We start from the raw sequence: 16,333 nt of genomic DNA on the forward strand, positions 1-16,333 counted from the left end.
AGCAAAAGCAGTAGTAGTGATAGTAGTAGCAGCAAAAGCAGTAGTAGCAGCAGTAGCAGTAGGAAAAGCAGCAGTAGTAGTAGCAAAAGCAGCAGTAGTAAAAGCAGTAGTAGTAGTAGCAAAAACAGTAGTAGTAGTAGCAAGAGCAGTAGTAGTAGCAGTAACAAAAAGAGTAGTAGTAGCAGTAGCAAAAAGAGTAGTAGTAGCAAGAGCAGTAGTAGCAGTAGCAGCAGCAAGGGCAGTAGCAGCAGAAGCAGTAGTAGCAGCAGCAGAAGCAGTAGTAGCAGCAGCAGAAGCAGTAGTAGCAGCAGCAAAGGTAGCACCAGAGGCAGCACAAGTAGCAGCAGCAGCAGTAGCAAAGTATCAGGTATAAAGCATAAGGCTAAGAAGCAGTCCAAGAGCACACCATTTGCACGTGCCAGCGCTGCTGAAGGAGAGGGAAGTGTCCGTGAGCAGAAGCCCAAAACAGGGAGTAGCAGCAGTAGCAGCAGAAGCACCAGCAGTGGCATCGGCAGCAGCAGCAGCAGCGAAAGCTCCGGTGCTTCCCGTGGTCACGGCACATCTGACAAACGAGCTGAGAGGGAACGTGTCCAGCCCCAAATTAACAGTCTCAGCAGTTATGACATGTCTACAGAACGGGTAAAATTTCTAATACTTTGACTTCTGCTAGGAGGTGATCTCGACTGAGCCGTAGGTAATAACTTCTTTTGGAATTTTGCAGGAACTGCACCTTCCAAAAGTATACCGTCTCCGCTTCAGGTCTGCTCACATCCATTGGGTAGGTCCCTAATTCACTGCACATTGCCATGGCAGCCACAGTTGATATGATCAAGTATATTACTGAAGGGCTTTGTATGGGCCATTTCACTTGACCATTCCATACTGTCCAATAACAATGTTGACGATGGCCAAAATAAGCAGATTTATTACAAAAATGCTATTATATTATATCCTTTTGTTATTGCAGCGCTGGCAGTCCTCAAATTTGGTTTAAAACACCTTTGCAGGAGATGATGTATAATGCAGCCAAAGCTGGATTAACAAAGACCATGGGGGAATTATAAAACAGCAGGATCTTCCTACGGGAATAGTTAGGTCCACAGTTTTTAGGCAATCATGGGCGAAATCATTTTCAGAAACCATATTCAGTATGCATTATGACACAAGGGTATTTTTAGTATATATTAGAAGGGTGATAATGTAGTGGCTTTTGTAGATGTTACCTGTACAGTTATTATGCATCCTGCTTGTGAAAGAGGAAGATGATTTACAATGTTTTTCATTAAATTGTAATATCTTTTTTTTTCCTGCATATGGATACATTTGACCACTTCTTAAATGTCACTTTTCTTTTTCCCTAACATTAGACCTGAACAGTGTGACATTACCATTTGCAATCACTGTCAATGCAGCCTTTCTTTCAGCAGAGAGGCCCAGGTAGATCCAAGGCACATTCCTACCCAACGTACTTCATGTCTGTGTATGATAATAAAAATAACGCTCTATATATGTCTAAGTCTGTTACCTATAAAGGGAATCTGAGATCTCTGGTTTTGATACTTACATTGTAAAACTAGAGGCCATATCATAGATTTTTAACCTATTTTTATTTCACAGCATCCAGACCATAAGGGATCAAGCAGCTCATCATCATCTTCCTCTGAGTCGGGAAGCAGCCACAGAAACAGCAGCAGCAGTAGCAGCAGCAGCAGGAGCAGGAGCAGTCATCTGAGCAGCAGCAGCAGCAGCAGCAGCAGCCACCACCATGGAGAAAATTCTGCCCACAGCTCAAGGAGGAGCAAAAAAGTCAGCAGCCACCAGCACAGCCACAGCTCCAGCCTGGGGCGGGAGGTACGGCCGCGTGTGCAGCTGCTGAGCAGCAGCTGGAGATGGGGTGGCACTGACCAGCTCAGGGCTGGGACACTAAAAGTCAAGTCCATAAATTAAAAATCAAAGTCCACTGAGATATTCTCCCCCCCCCAAAAAAAATATTTTTTTCCAAATTCCCTTGCGTTCAGGCTTTTGTTTCCTGGTTTCTTTGGTTTATGACGCTTCATTTCTGAGGGCGTTTGCAGTATGCAGAAGTATGGATTTGGAAATTATGAAAGTTGAAGGGAAGGGAGTTGTAAGTTAAAGGGGAAAGAATTTTATTTTCCCTATGAAAGCCCAGAATGCAAAATCAGCTGCATTCAGGTAAAAACGAGGAGGAAATAAATAACTCTGCCTAATTATTTTTTTAGATGTAGACCAGAGGTCATGAGTTCATGCATTGTATAACTAAAATCAGACTTTCCATGGGCATTACTGACTGGTAAATGTGAAGACCCATTAAGCACAGATCATCTTTATTATGCACTTAGTATTCTATAATTGTACTACATAAAGGTATCTACATAATAATAGAACAAATAGCTCTGCAAATGCAGGCAATGTCTAGGGGAGTTCTGCTACTGGGAAGGATTTGAAAATATTTGAGTGGCTTGAAGAAACTGTAGTATAGTGCAATAAGTTGTGAACGTGTGTAATGCTCTCAAGATCTTTGGGATGTGTTGTAGGCAGCTATTCGAAATATTACAATAATGAACAAAATCTTATTATGTGCATGAAGATAATTTGGAAGAGTCTTGGATCCCTCATCAAAACAATCACGCCTTTGAAAATTTCTGAATAATCAAGTTTCCCACAAAATTTATCCTTGCCTGTTGGGGATGTAGAAATATGTGCTGCAAACTAAATTGATGAAGGACAAGGGAGGCTTCCTGCTATCAGCACACATAAACTGGACCGTAGGCTCTCCAGTGAATACACAGAAATACTTAAGCACAGATGGTTGGGGGCTGTTTTTCAGCGCAACTTCCTGGGAGACGTGATTCCACCTGGCATCACGATTGTGGCACAGGCAGTAAGGAGTGACAACAGAAATCAAGGTTATCAAGCTACAGCATATGTTCGTTCCGATGCTGCCAAAGTTGATGTGCAACTAGTTGTGGTTCAGCTGGCTGAAACCAATTGGAAAGCGTGTGCTGACGCTGTGATACTGCCTCTGAAAGCACAGGTAAGCACACAGGCAGCCTCGCCCAGAGAGACATCTACAAAGCCCAGAGTAAGCACAAGAGAACCTGCTGATCAGGAGAATTAAGCAGGAAAGACGTACTCATTTTGAAATGTTTCACAAAGTTAGTGAAGTTTCAAAAAACGTTCCTATCTTTCGCCATTCTTTTCGACTAAAAAATTAATAATAATAGCAATAGACTCAGACACTTCAAAATCTAGCAAAAAAAAATATTAATTTTCAAGAGACATCAAAGTATGACCAGTAGAAGCACAAAAAATGTTTGAGAAATTGACTGCTTCATTACGATCTATTTATTATTTGCTCTGCTATGAGTTCTCTTCTCTAGAAATCTACCTGTTTTTCTATACATAATTCATTTCAGAAGACTCATAACCCAAATGCATTTGCAATGTTGTATTTCTTAGAAAAGATGGAACAAGCAAAGGTGGTTAATTGGTTGATGCCTGAGAGAGCATCGTAAAGCAGGTCTTTCCTTTTTTCTCGTCTCCCTGCACTGTGCTTTCCATGCACCTTTTAAAGCAAGAGATCTTTGCATAACAATTTACAAACCTCTGCTGCAATTGAAAAATTCAGCATGATATCCAGTATTGAAAAAAGTGGGGTGGGTTCATATCAGAAGGTCTTGGGGAAGGCTAATAGAAATTACAGGGCAGGCATCTTTTAGAAAAAAATACATCTTGATTATGAACTTACAAAGTCTAAGGAAATCTCAGGATGTTTCAGTGGCTGCTTTGAGACAGGAAACATGTATATGTAGCTCTGCACAGACCAGCAAACCTTTTTCCTACTGTGCCCCAGATTTTGCCAGAGGTAGTCAAAATTTCTCCGTGAGCCCATTTAGAGCTGAAAGAAACATCGGAAGCATAAGGATCGATGCAAAATTTTGTGAAAGAAAATCTTGCCTTTTGAAATGGTCAAGGTTAGTTTTGTCCTTCTTTTCTGAATTTTGGGTGACTTGTTTCCCTGTTTTTAAAGGCCAGACTGAGATGGGGCAAGGAGTGCCAGGACTATAGGATAGCAGCCGTGGCAACCACAGGGCGGCTGGCAAGGAAACCAGCAGCACAGCTGAAGGTGCAATGGGGAAAGCTTCCATCCTGGATAAAAAAGACAACCATGGTGTATGTAATTCATTCTTTCCTAAGTTGTTATTTTCCCTTTTTTTTTTTTTTTTTTTTTTCCACTCCAATTGGCTTTTGAAAAACGCTGAAGGAATTGGATGAAATTTTTCAACGCGAACGTGTTTGGGTGGGCAGTGATGGAAACCACCAGTTCAGTGGCACTGAAGGTGTTCTACTTTCTCCACATGTTTCATATTAAAAGATAACCCCCAAATATTTAAAAACTTAGCATGGTTGAGTTGACTTTCCATATTAAATTATTTGATATTTCAGTTCAAAATGCATTTTTGTTTGGAAATGTTCTTCTATTGAGTCTCAAAAAACACCCATTTTAAATGGGCAAAATAAACCCAGTGTGTTTCTTCTGAATAAAATCAACCATTTAGCTTGACCCAAAGTATTACTTCCTGGTTTTTTCAGTCCTTTCATTTTTTCCAGATTTTTCAGGTCTGCCAGTAGTCCTCACCCTCCCATGTGTGCTTTTGCTCCTGTACCTGAGTTTGTCACATCTTGTTTATCTCCAGATTCATGCGATACGTTCCTGGTGCAGCACTTATGTTGGGCTTCTCAGAAGCACATCAGAGAAATCCATCTCATGAATTCATAGTAAGGGCAGCTGCAACCTCTCCACGAACAATTGATACAGTAATTAAAGTTCCTGAGGTACGCTAAGTTTTTATTTTCCTCTTCCTTGTCTTGCAAGAGTTCCAAGTTATAACATTTTGATGCTTAATGTAAAGAAACAAAATCAAAACATTCCCCTTGAGAGAAGCTGCCATATACATCAGATGGGTGTTGAAATACAGCAGTTCCTTTGATTTTGTGCTGCTTTGGTCCAGTGTAGCGGTAAGTTGAAAATCAGACTCTGTAGTCAAATACCTTATTTACATGCTGAGAACAGCAGTGAGACCCAAATTGTTTCAGTTATGACCTCTCTGCACTCATTTCTTTATTCATTTTACCCAGTGTGACTAGTTCTTGAATGGGGGTCTCAGAGCAGATAGTGGGGGCCTTGAGAACACTTTGCACTCTGCTGCAGCCATGAACAGCATCTGTCTGCGCTGGCACTCGAGTCCCACATCTGCAGCAACCCTGCTTGATGTGACTGGTCTGAGCAAGTCACAACAGCCACAAACACAACTCTGCCCTAACCAAACTGGAGCAGTTAGTCACCCTCTCAGAGCAGCTTGCACAGGCAGGGTCTGCAGAATCCCACTGATTAATTGGTCCTTGTCCACCAAATCCTTATGCAGCGCTTTGATAAATTCCCCCTATGGATCTCCAGCAAATTAATACCAGCTAGCTATTCATACACAGAGAAATCAGTGTGTCTTTAACTTTCCATGGTGCTTCAGTAGTGCAGGCTCTTTAATACTTGATAATGAAGAAATAGGCGCACTAGGCATTAATTTGGTTCTCTTGGTAAATATAATTTTTAGTTACAGGGAGGGATCTTACCCAGTGCTACTCATGCCAGTTTTTCCAGATACATCCATCAATTTACTCAGTTACTTAACTTGTTACCTTATTTTTTAAGAAATCACTTAATCAATACTTAAACTTCATCTGTGTCAGCTACTTTCCAACGCCCTTAACAATTTTTCAAAAAGCCAAGTATATGACTAGAAGAGAGAGATGACAATGATTCCTCACAAAAGCTGAAGGTTTGGGTGCATCCTGGAGAGACCAACACAACTGCAATTGTATAAAAGCATCCTCAAGATTTTTTTTTTTTTTTGAGATAAGAGCACATGGTTCAATTCATCTTAATGTATTTTTCATTTCTGCTTTTTCAGGTAACACTTTACTGCCAGGCACTCCGACTGCCATTCACTCTGCCCTTAGGCCCATCTCCAGGTTACGAGACTCGAGATATCACTGCCTGGAACTTATTGCCTGAAATAGCTTCACAAATAGCACAAGAAGATCAATGTAAATGTTACTTATATGTTTGTCTCGTGAATAAGCAATGTGTGTAGATCCATCCCCTGCCATGGCTGGGCCTTGCCTTTCCTTGTAGAGGTCTTGTAGGGAAGCAGAGCATTTCTAGCCCTGCTTTCTCAACAGCTCAGTCCCTCACAGAGAAGGATGTTTGCTGGGAGGTGAATGAAGAGACTTCAATGTGCTGTAAACATTCAGAGTTTGGGAATCACTCCTGTCTTCAAGGACTAGAGGTTTTTTACCCCTCCTGAGAAGGTGCCAACTCTGCCCCAAGAGGCAAGAGATGATGGGTAAAAGACACTCCATGTGTTTTCTGTCCTGTGTATTGGATTCAAAAAGGAGCCATGTGAATCTAATTGGTTGGTGCCTAGCACTCCTGAGGGATATGTGGAGGTTTTACCCCAGCTTGTTACACTATTTTATACATTTTATCCCCTGTTAGCTTAAGTTTTGTGTTTGGCATGTAATGAAAACCAATACTAGTATAGACTATTCCGGGTAGTTATTCTGTGGTATTCTGCTGTCCTTACAAACTCTGGCTTCTGCCAAGGAGATGAGGAAGTTTCTTTCCTGTTTGCTGGGTAGTTCAATCTCACAGAGGTGTCTTTCAATGCTTTGCAGCAAATGACCATGGTCACATCTGCCATTTCTTTTGTGGTTTTCTTTTGCAGCCACGTGTGAAGTCAGGGAGCAAGATTTCAAAACATTTGATGGCGTGAGCCATTCATACTCTTTCAATAAAAGCTGCAACCTGGTGGTGGCTCAGGACTGTACTGAACACCCAAAATTCATCGTTACCACCAGAAAGGTTGATCCTCAGTCTTTCTCAAGAGAGGTTCACATAAACACAACATTGGCGTAAGTGTGGTTTATACTGCAGGCTCAGCAATGAGCTGTAAAGTTTCAGGGAGTTGTCTAGTTCCCAGGTGAAAATGGTAAAATTCCCCCAAATGAGATATTTGGGGAAAGACAGAATTTCCAGAAGGAATCCTCATCTGCAACTTTCTAATGTAGTTTCTCATCTTGAATTTCACAGCCACAGATATCTGATACCATGCTCATTAAGTCCCCATACTGTCTTTTCTTTAAAGGTTAAATCTCAAAGCCCAAAGTCCCAATGAATTTTGCACTTTGGAAAGAAAAACTGCTTGTTCATTTATTCAAAGTTCAGATATTCAAATTGGTTCTCTGCTGGCTTTGGTCACAAATATCTGTACTTTTCACATCTTAAATTAACCACGAGTTTCTTCTCTTTGATTTTTGCTTCTCCTGAAGGAACATCACAATCTGTCCTACCTCAAATTCATCTCTTCTCGTGGCATGCAATGAAGAACGAGTTCTATCACACAGTGGAGTTTCTGAGTATGAAAAAGGTAAGCTGTGATATCAAGCCTTCCAGGGCTGACCTAGGAATTAAATATCAGGAAGTTTTTATAAATCCCATAGAAAAATCTTAGTGTAAAGAAAACACAAGTGAGATTAATACAAAATAAAACTAGAGCCTACTTTCTTAAGATTTGTATTGACTTATCTTCATGTTTCCTATTGTATATACACTGTTACTTTCCTCCAGCATAACTAACAGGTGAATAAAGCCCTTTCCTATAGATATCATATAGCCAGATTGGTGATTGTTCAGGAAAAAAGTTCTTGTCACAGTCACAGATAGATGCCTTGACTCAGACATTTAGCTGGAGCACCACCAATGTCATTATCATTTCAAGATTCAGCAGATACAAAATACAGGATACAAAAGTCAGGTTCAACTACAGGTAACAGCATGACAATATTTTTGAAAATAAAGGAATTATTTCCTCTTGTTTTTCTTTCCCTCTCCACATAAATATACATACGTAAATAAATATAACCGAAGCAACAAAACTATCATTGTGAAGGAAAATGCATCATGACGTATTTTGTGCGACACAGTTTCTCTGTTCATTCGAAATTAAGATCACCATCTTATGATTCACCATCTTTTTACAGGAGATGTTAAAATTTATAAAAGCGGGACAGCAGTTACCGTGGAAGTTCCAACACTTGGACTGACGAGGGTGACTTTTGACGGTGGGAATCTTAAGGTACCGGGCTCACTTTCACTGTCACTGCTTGCTTTTCTGCCTACTACCTTGCCAATGTTAATAGACCATCACTTTGGTATTCCCTACAAAGATGTGCTGGTTTACAGGTTACCGTTGCTTCGTGGATGAGAGGAAGGACCTGTGGAGTTTGCAGTAATAATGACAGAGAAAAGCACAATGAACTCCTCATGCCAAACCATAGGCTGGCACACAGCTGCTCTGCATTTGTTCACTCATGGGTATTGCTAGAAGAAACCTGCTCTGGGGGTGAGTAGGTCTGGAAACACTTTATGCTTGGGGAGAATACGATTTCATTTCTCCTCTGCCAACAGCTAGAAAATAATTTTTTTTTAAAAAAAGTGACAGATATCTTTTACTTAGAAATTGCAATAGCAATAAATATCCATTTTAACTTTATTAACCACTGACTGTTTAAAACATTGCTTGTGAATATAGAGAATATATACTCCAGCAAAAGTCTTCATCTCATGTGCAGTTCAATGTTAAATAATTGATTCTGATTTCTTACACTGAGTAGCTTTTTTACTGAGAGGCAAAATCAGGCCTAATCTTGCTCCCACTGAAAAAAAGGTGTCATTTTCACAATTGTATCAAGACAGTTTCAGCTGTTGTCTGCAGACTTAATTTAACCAAACAACTTGCAGACTACAAATGCAGTGTCAGATCCTACGTCAGCGTAAATTTTGAAAGTGCAAAAAAATTTCATTTTTGTTCTGCACCATCTGAGGGTGCAGTCTCAGGAAAATATTTAGAAATAATTCTGCAGTAAAGAGCTTCATCTCACATGTAGCTGGACAAATAATGACAGTCTCCCATAACATCAACACAGTTTTGTTTGGTAGATCTCCAAACAAATTGGAGATCTGAGATAATTGGACCTGAGATAACTTTATTGAAGTTAATGGTTGTTTTCTCCTTGACTTCAGTGGCAGTGGAATTGTACCTATCTGTGTGTCAGGAAACGGAGTCATAGCTGGGATCCTGTTAAGTTACATTATACCTTTCTAGTGAGATAATTGCAGCATTATAAAAATCATCCAATACAAAAATTATCCTTGATGTTATTATATAAATGCTGCCTTTTTTCTAATCCATTCACTACAGTTGACATTTTTCCTAATGCAATGAAGTAGCCATTGTAGCTTGCAGTATCTATTCTTAATAGCTTTCAGACATGAGAGGTTATTTTCTGTGTATTATGTAGTTCTAAAAAACTGAGTATACATGATTCCATTTGGGTTATATTGTGCAATTAGATTTTAAAAATAGCTCCCCTTTCAGACTCTTTCCTCGACTTATTATTGTCCTATCTCGATAACCCCGCTGCTGTGAAAACGGTTTGCCAGATACCTGTGTTTTAATAAAAGCTGAAGAGAAAATATGGACCTTTATTATTGCAAGGATCGATTGGGATTTATTTCTACAATTTTAACCACCTTTCCTTTTCCTCTTAGGGTGCAAGCTGCAGCGCAGTTACGTGAAGCTGAATCGAAATCCTACTATTGATGGCGAGGAATCTACGTGCTACTCTGTCGACCCAGTACTGAAATGTATGAAAGACTGTACTCCAATCGAAAAAACTTCAGTAAAGGTTGGCTTCCACTGCTTCCCAAAAGGTATGGTATTTTTCTCCCTCTGTGTGTCATGTACTGCAGGAGCTGTCAGAGCACTGGAAAGAACAAAACACAGCAGAGCCACACATAGACCTGTGTTGCTCCGGCTCCTCTCCGAGCTGCGGGTTTTAATCCCATTAGTGTTTGCTAGAACTGCTGACGGTGCTGGCCAGCTAAAAGCTAGTTTAGACAATGGCAGGTAGCATCATCTGAGAAAAACATCTGAGGTGGTGAAAGGGGCAGCGGCGATCAATAAAATCACAAAAATAAAATTCGTCATGTCGTCAGGATCTCCGTAAACCCGAGGTAAGAAACACTGAGTCCTCTTATGCACCTTACAGCCTGCAATTTTGTGTAGAGCAGGGCAAGCAAGGCAATTGAAAGTCGCTCAAGTAGTGTGACATGACTGCTGTGATTAGACTGCCATGCTATGCCACGGTGCAATACATCAGCAAAAACACATTGCTGGAAGGTTCTCTAGATTGTTCCAAATAGTGGTTTGTTTTTGAGGTACTTTATACACACACACTCATGCCCCAGACTCGGGGGGGGGGAGGGAAGGCAAACAAAAAAATGGACCTTTTTTTCCCTTTGATTTGTACCAATTTGTCATGGATGTGATGCACTGTCTAACACAGGTTCACATTGAAATTATATAAGCGTGAGACAAGAATACAACCTGGAACATACAGATATTTCTGGTGTATTCCTTCCTCAATCTTTTAATCAATTAAACATATATACCTTAGATGGAAACCTACCATTAGGGAGCATCTACTGAAATGGTCTGTTCGCTGTGTTAACCATTGTTGGCCAAATCCATTGTTAGCTGGGATAATCCAGTGTAGTTTCACTGAAGCCAATGGACCCCTGTGTTGAGCAGTACTGGAGAGGGACAGAGTATTTTATGTTTGAATTTAAACAACAGCTGTGTAGAAGTTTGTTCGTGTTATTAATATCTGCAATGTGCTGAATCAGCCCATAAAAGCAGAGAGTATCTCCCTGTAACAGTCAACTATCTGCAACAGCCTATTCAACAAGTAGCACAGAGAGAGTGTTAATAGTTTTCTGATGGCTCCCTGAGACGAGAATAGATGCATTCTTTCATGAATAGAAAAACCCACCCGCAACAAAAAAAAACCCTTCCAAAATCTTGTTATATCCGTGTTTCACAGATTTCTTTTGTGTATCCAAGTCTGTATCTCTGAAGTGTCATAACCCCGGGCCACTCACTGCCTCAGAATATTAGGCTATAATAAAGCTGTCTCATTCTCTCACAAAACTGTTTGAGAAAAGAGGAAAATCAGAAAAAAAGCTACAGTAGTTGGTGCAGCCAGTGCTGCTTTTACAGCAACTGCAGGCTTCTCTGGTTCATTTACTGAGGCAGAGACTGGGAAGTCTACTAGCACCAGTCCTAATCAAGGGCTTTAGTTAGTTAGTTAGTTAGTTAGTTAGTTAGTTATCCTGAGGAGGAGGAGGAAGAAAAAAGATGCCATTTGTTGAAAGCAAGACAACTGCTTTCCTTAGGCTGAAGATCAATAGAAATACAAGGCCAGCCCTTAAAAACTGTTCTTTTTCTTCCTTTGTTCAATGACTTGGAGAAGCAGTAGAAACAAAATCCTCATCTTTCTCAACCTAGGAACATGTATTTGCATACACTGGACAAAGACCTTTTCTCAGCTCTTTGTAGGGGAACTCAGACATGATAGTCTGCTCTTTCAAAAGAGAAGGATCCCATCACTGTCACCAGTGGATCAAGGCTAAAATGAAGTACAGGAACACAGAATTTCCCCTGTTGTCCTCAAATCAGCAAGACTGTAGCCTTAGGACCTTGACCGACGCAGGCATCACTCCAAGTTTAAATCCACATATCGGTTTACATTTCAAACATGCCACAAGGCCAACCCATAGGGATAATAGTTACTCAGCCATGATCCAGTTTGCCAAGGAAACTATTTCCTACATGGATATGAATGTGATCAGACCCACAGTATGCCCAAGAGCAAGAGACGTAATGTATATAAAAAACAGAATTCAGAAATTGTATAGCATTTCTCATTTCACAGCCTGAAAACATTATATATATATATATTTAAAAGCATCTCCAGCACCTTTGTGGGAAATATTTATGACCCAGTTTATTATGTAAAACCTGTACTTCACATTGGACAGTAATTTAGCCAAGGAGAGTGTTAGCCTTGCAGAAGATAAGTGACTGACACAACCTGAACCCACAGAGCAGTCTCCAGATTTCCCTGTGACGAGAGATGGCATTTTATAAATGTACTGTCCAGCTGAGGGATAAAACAAATAGAAGTAAAATTATGAAAGCTCTACCCATTCTCATTATACAAACTTAATCTAAATGGATGTCCTAATATTCTTCCAGATGCAATGATAAACCTCCAACTAGCTGAGAATATTTATTGGGAGGTTGAATATCATTATTGCATTTAGATTATTTCAGCATTAAGGGATATGGCTTATTCAAGCTGCTGTTGAGGAAGTAGTGTGGTAAGGTTAATACTGCTACTGACAGTGCTCTGCCAGATTTCACAAGATATGGGAAACTTTAATTAGAAGTTTATGAACCTCTGAAAATTCTCCAAAGGGCTTATCCTTCGGGATGAACTTTGACAAACAGTGAGCTGAAATACCCAGTGATATGCAGCACTAGCACAAAAAGAGATTGCTGATGTGGATTGGTACGTGGTGGTCTTACACTGACAGCGGCTACCTCCAGCACTTTTACAGCCTGCTGCCTGTTGTCTTTGTGCTTGGTGAAATGTAATTCATTTTGGTTTTAGGGGAGTATTAGAGTAATTATATCATGGATGAAAATCCTGCTCCAAGTCAATGAGTCAGTTAGATGTCAGCTGTGAGGGCAGGACTTCATTCTTCACTTGATGAGGGAGTTGACAGCCATCAAAACAGGATTTCACTGAAATGTGTTAATTTGCTTGATGTTAGTTAACAATGGCTTCACTCTTCTGACAGAAACTGCTGTAAGCCTGCTGGAATGGCAGAGGAGCAGCGATAAGAAATCTGCATCTGAGGATGTTGTGGAGTCTGTGGATGCTGACATTGATTGTACCTGCACTGGCGACTGTAGTTAAGCTAAACACTTTAGCACTGTGCTATAGACATACCACACAAATAATTGAATAGCTGGACAGATAAGAAGGGAACGTAATAGCTGTAGTAAAATATTAAGAAAGGTGCTTGAAGGAAATAACCCTACTGCAAAGTCAAATGCATTAGGTACAGTCTGCACTGCTTAATAAATATGTTGTTCATTAAATAAGTATTCATGTGGTCTCTCTTTATTTTTCCCTATCAACAAAACAATCAGACCAACGATAATATTATACAGAAATTCTGCTGGCTTTTATCTGCGATATAATTACAGCAGTCCTCTCTTAAAATTATATTCACTAGGTGATGAAAGGAAAACATGATTACGGCTACTACTAACATTCCATTGTGCAAAGAATTTCATATTTAGCATACTAAAGACACAGTAAGCATTTGTTTTCTTTTATGTTTTCTGCTAAAGAGCAGAGTCTGTTCTTGGAACCATTCTGCAAAAAAATACATTTTACTCCCAGCAAGACCATTAGCCCTAGTACATTCTACAAAGGAATGAATTGGACTGCTAGACTCCCACTGTAGCTTTCCAGAGAGCTATAGTGTGTGACACAGTCTCCATTTTCATTTAAATTTCAATGGATGTTCTGTTGCTTCATGAGCTAAAAGTGTGAATAGGAACTTTTTTTTTTGCTTTACCATCTCCTATTGTATATTTATGAAAATGGTGGCTTCAAAAACTTCAGGGAACAATAATACATCAAGTAGCATTCCAAATACACCAAAAAGTAACATATAGAAAGGTAGGTAAGATAATAGCATCAGAAAGCTAAAATAAAGTACAAGCAGGATAGTTAGACTGTGTTTAACCAGTGAAGAGTCAATCTGCTGGCTTTCATTGTGCAGAAAAGGTAGTTCCCTCCCACCCCAGGGGACCAGGAATAGGTGACACCTTCAAACTCTCAGCAGTGGCACAACCTCTCTTCACCCTGTGTCACAAATGAGCCGTGCAGTGAACCATGGTATGTTTTCCACAGCAGCCAACATGCTCTTCCAGGAGAAGCCTTAGCGTGGGTAAGGTAGTGCTGAACCCAAACGCTGTCAGGAAACTGTCATCAAAGACAATACTTTTCCTTCTAACTAAAAACTGATCTATCAGAAAGATGATTGAAGACTAAATAGCTGAAAAATTACAGAATAACGTTTCACAGAGCTTTTCCCTCAAGAGCAGAAACATGAGTAATGTACAGTACTCCTTTTACTCTCTCTCAGGTTGCAGCTTGCCACCAATTTGGAATTAGTTAGAAAAGGCCTGGTTGTTCTCCATGTGCAGTGCTCACTTCATTACTTCCAGGAGTAAGCCATTATGAGTTTGCTCAAACCAGATGCCTGGTGCATACCTTGAGGCAAGCACATTTGCCTCTGTCCCTAAGCATCTCTCCTGAGGATATTACAAAGGGCAAAAGGTGGTTACCTGTCTCTTTTCCTTCTCCCAGCCTTATTTGGGTCTACATGTTGTTGCATCTGAGAACCTTCACGTGTAGTGCCTGGTCTATGTGCCAATAGACAGTGTTCTATTCAACAGCTTTTTTTTGATGCATGTCTCTTGAAACCAAGACCACCAACATGAATTCTTGCCCTGTGTATTTATTTGTAATAAAGCGCTAAAAATTCCCTGTACAAAAGCTGTGTTTACTAACTCATCAGAAGTGCTACACTGCAAAACATGTAGCCCCAAACAAGAAAGGAGATGAAGAATATTAGAATATTGCATTTCACTTTCCTTTAAAATCACACTAATATTACGCCTGGAGAGCCCTTTTCTTCCTGGTATTGTTTTCACTGTGGCTTAGGGGAGATTTGACATTGACATTCACAGGATCAGACTGTCTTCTTTAATCCAACACCTTTCTCCTTAATCCGCTTGTTTACAAAAGAGAAACTTTTGCCAGTCAACCACTCCAGATAAGACAAAGGTAGTGAAGAGATGTAGGAGGGAAGAAAAATGAAGTTTCATGCTCAACTACTAGAACAGGAATTTAGTAACAGCAAAGAGAAGCAATTCTGCTCTCAGTAAAACACAGTCCTCTACACAGAAGCACGACACTAATTAACAACAACCAAGCTGGGATGTGCAGCACAAAAGATACAAGCAGTTTATAAGGGCAAACACCTTCTCCCAGAAACCATTTACAGACTTTTAAAGGCATTGGAAAAAAACTTTGAAGGCAGAGACTGATCAGCAGTCCCAAAGCAGTTTATTCTACAGTGATGATATATAATAATAGTAGATACTGTACAGCATTAAAAAAGCAATAAGTGTGCCAGGCCAGGCCTGTCCCCACTGAAGGCCCACTTTGGATCTTACACCAACGAGAAGGTACCTCCAGCACCCCAGAAGGGAGCCACCAGAACAGCTACTGCTAAATCATCGTGCCTGGCCAGAGGTATTCTGCCCCTGCCAAAACACACATAAGTCTTCCCCTCAGCAGGATCTTCTCTCTCAGCACTTCCCACTGACTATGGTGTTCTTGGGCAGTAAAGTCAAGATGCTGCACTTGAGCCCAAAAGCCTGAACGAAACTCCTGGCTCATGCCCTGTCCCACACAGGAGGAAAGAAAGGTGAAAATGCCCCACAGTGCCAGCCCATGGGCAGGGAATTCACTCACCATGACCCCTCCAGAGCTGCAGGCTGGGCTGGGCTGGGCTGAGCCAGAGGGGAAAGCAGTCACTGCAAAACCCAGACACACGCCCCTCACCGTCACTGCCTGCAGACACAGCTCCCATGAGCTCCATTTCCAAGGGGCAGCTCCCCTTTGTGCCCAGCTCCTGTTCCTTTGTGCCCTCTCGCTGAGACAGCTGAATGCCTTGGAGTGACTGAAAGGCTTCACTGACACTGCAGCTGTAAAATCACAATGTAAGAGCGTTAGGGAAGCCCGAGGTTGGCAGTGTGCACGGCAAAGCAAAAGACTTAGAACCGGCTCCTTTTGCCAAAGGAATTAAGGACATTAGCAGTACAAGTGTGAAAAAGCCCTTCTGGAATTTCTAATGCACCACACAGGCGTTTCCAACCCATCTGGGAGGATATCTGCAGTCCATATTTAGACTTCATTTGGAAATCATGCCCATCCTATCTTACAAAGCAAACCAAAGCTGTATACCCAATCCGGTATTAAAATGTGTGCTACATAGGCTGAGCTTTTATGCATTCTAATTTTCATTCCCACTGCTTCTCAATGACATGAATTAATGAGTTCTGGACTTTATTGCAGTAACCAAGTAATATAATCTTGCCATTATGGTACTCTAGTATTGTTTAAAAAAAAGTGAGTGCCAGAAAAAAAATGCAGGCCTAAGCATAAGCCAGGCTTGAGTCCTAATCCTGCCCTTGCCGCT

At 40.7% G+C, this 16,333-nt stretch overlaps 1 protein-coding gene across 1 annotated transcript in view; it reads left to right on the forward strand.

Annotated features, from left to right (window-relative positions):
* The window catches only part of LOC113949925 (vitellogenin-1-like), a 43,235-nt gene extending 30,080 nt beyond the window's left edge, over nt 1-13,155 (forward strand). The window contains exons 23-36 of the mRNA XM_027649077.1: nt 1-58; nt 329-639; nt 722-778; nt 1,618-1,851; nt 2,849-3,055; nt 4,052-4,194; nt 4,719-4,857; nt 5,991-6,126; nt 6,807-6,993; nt 7,411-7,508; nt 8,122-8,216; nt 8,324-8,483; nt 9,692-9,853; nt 12,848-13,155. The exon at nt 1-58 is cut by the window's left edge and continues 372 nt beyond it. Of these exons, the coding sequence (XP_027504878.1) occupies nt 1-58; nt 329-639; nt 722-778; nt 1,618-1,851; nt 2,849-3,055; nt 4,052-4,194; nt 4,719-4,857; nt 5,991-6,126; nt 6,807-6,993; nt 7,411-7,508; nt 8,122-8,216; nt 8,324-8,483; nt 9,692-9,853; nt 12,848-12,966 (2,106 nt within the window). The 3' untranslated portion in view covers nt 12,967-13,155. The remainder of the gene's footprint in view (nt 59-328; nt 640-721; nt 779-1,617; nt 1,852-2,848; nt 3,056-4,051; nt 4,195-4,718; nt 4,858-5,990; nt 6,127-6,806; nt 6,994-7,410; nt 7,509-8,121; nt 8,217-8,323; nt 8,484-9,691; nt 9,854-12,847) is intronic.
* Nucleotides 13,156-16,333: the final 3,178 nt, after the last annotated feature.

Source organism: Corapipo altera, unplaced genomic scaffold, assembly GCF_003945725.1.
Source record: "Corapipo altera isolate COAL_440 unplaced genomic scaffold, ASM394572v1 112, whole genome shotgun sequence".
Classification (NCBI taxonomy): Eukaryota; Metazoa; Chordata; class Aves; order Passeriformes; family Pipridae; genus Corapipo; species Corapipo altera.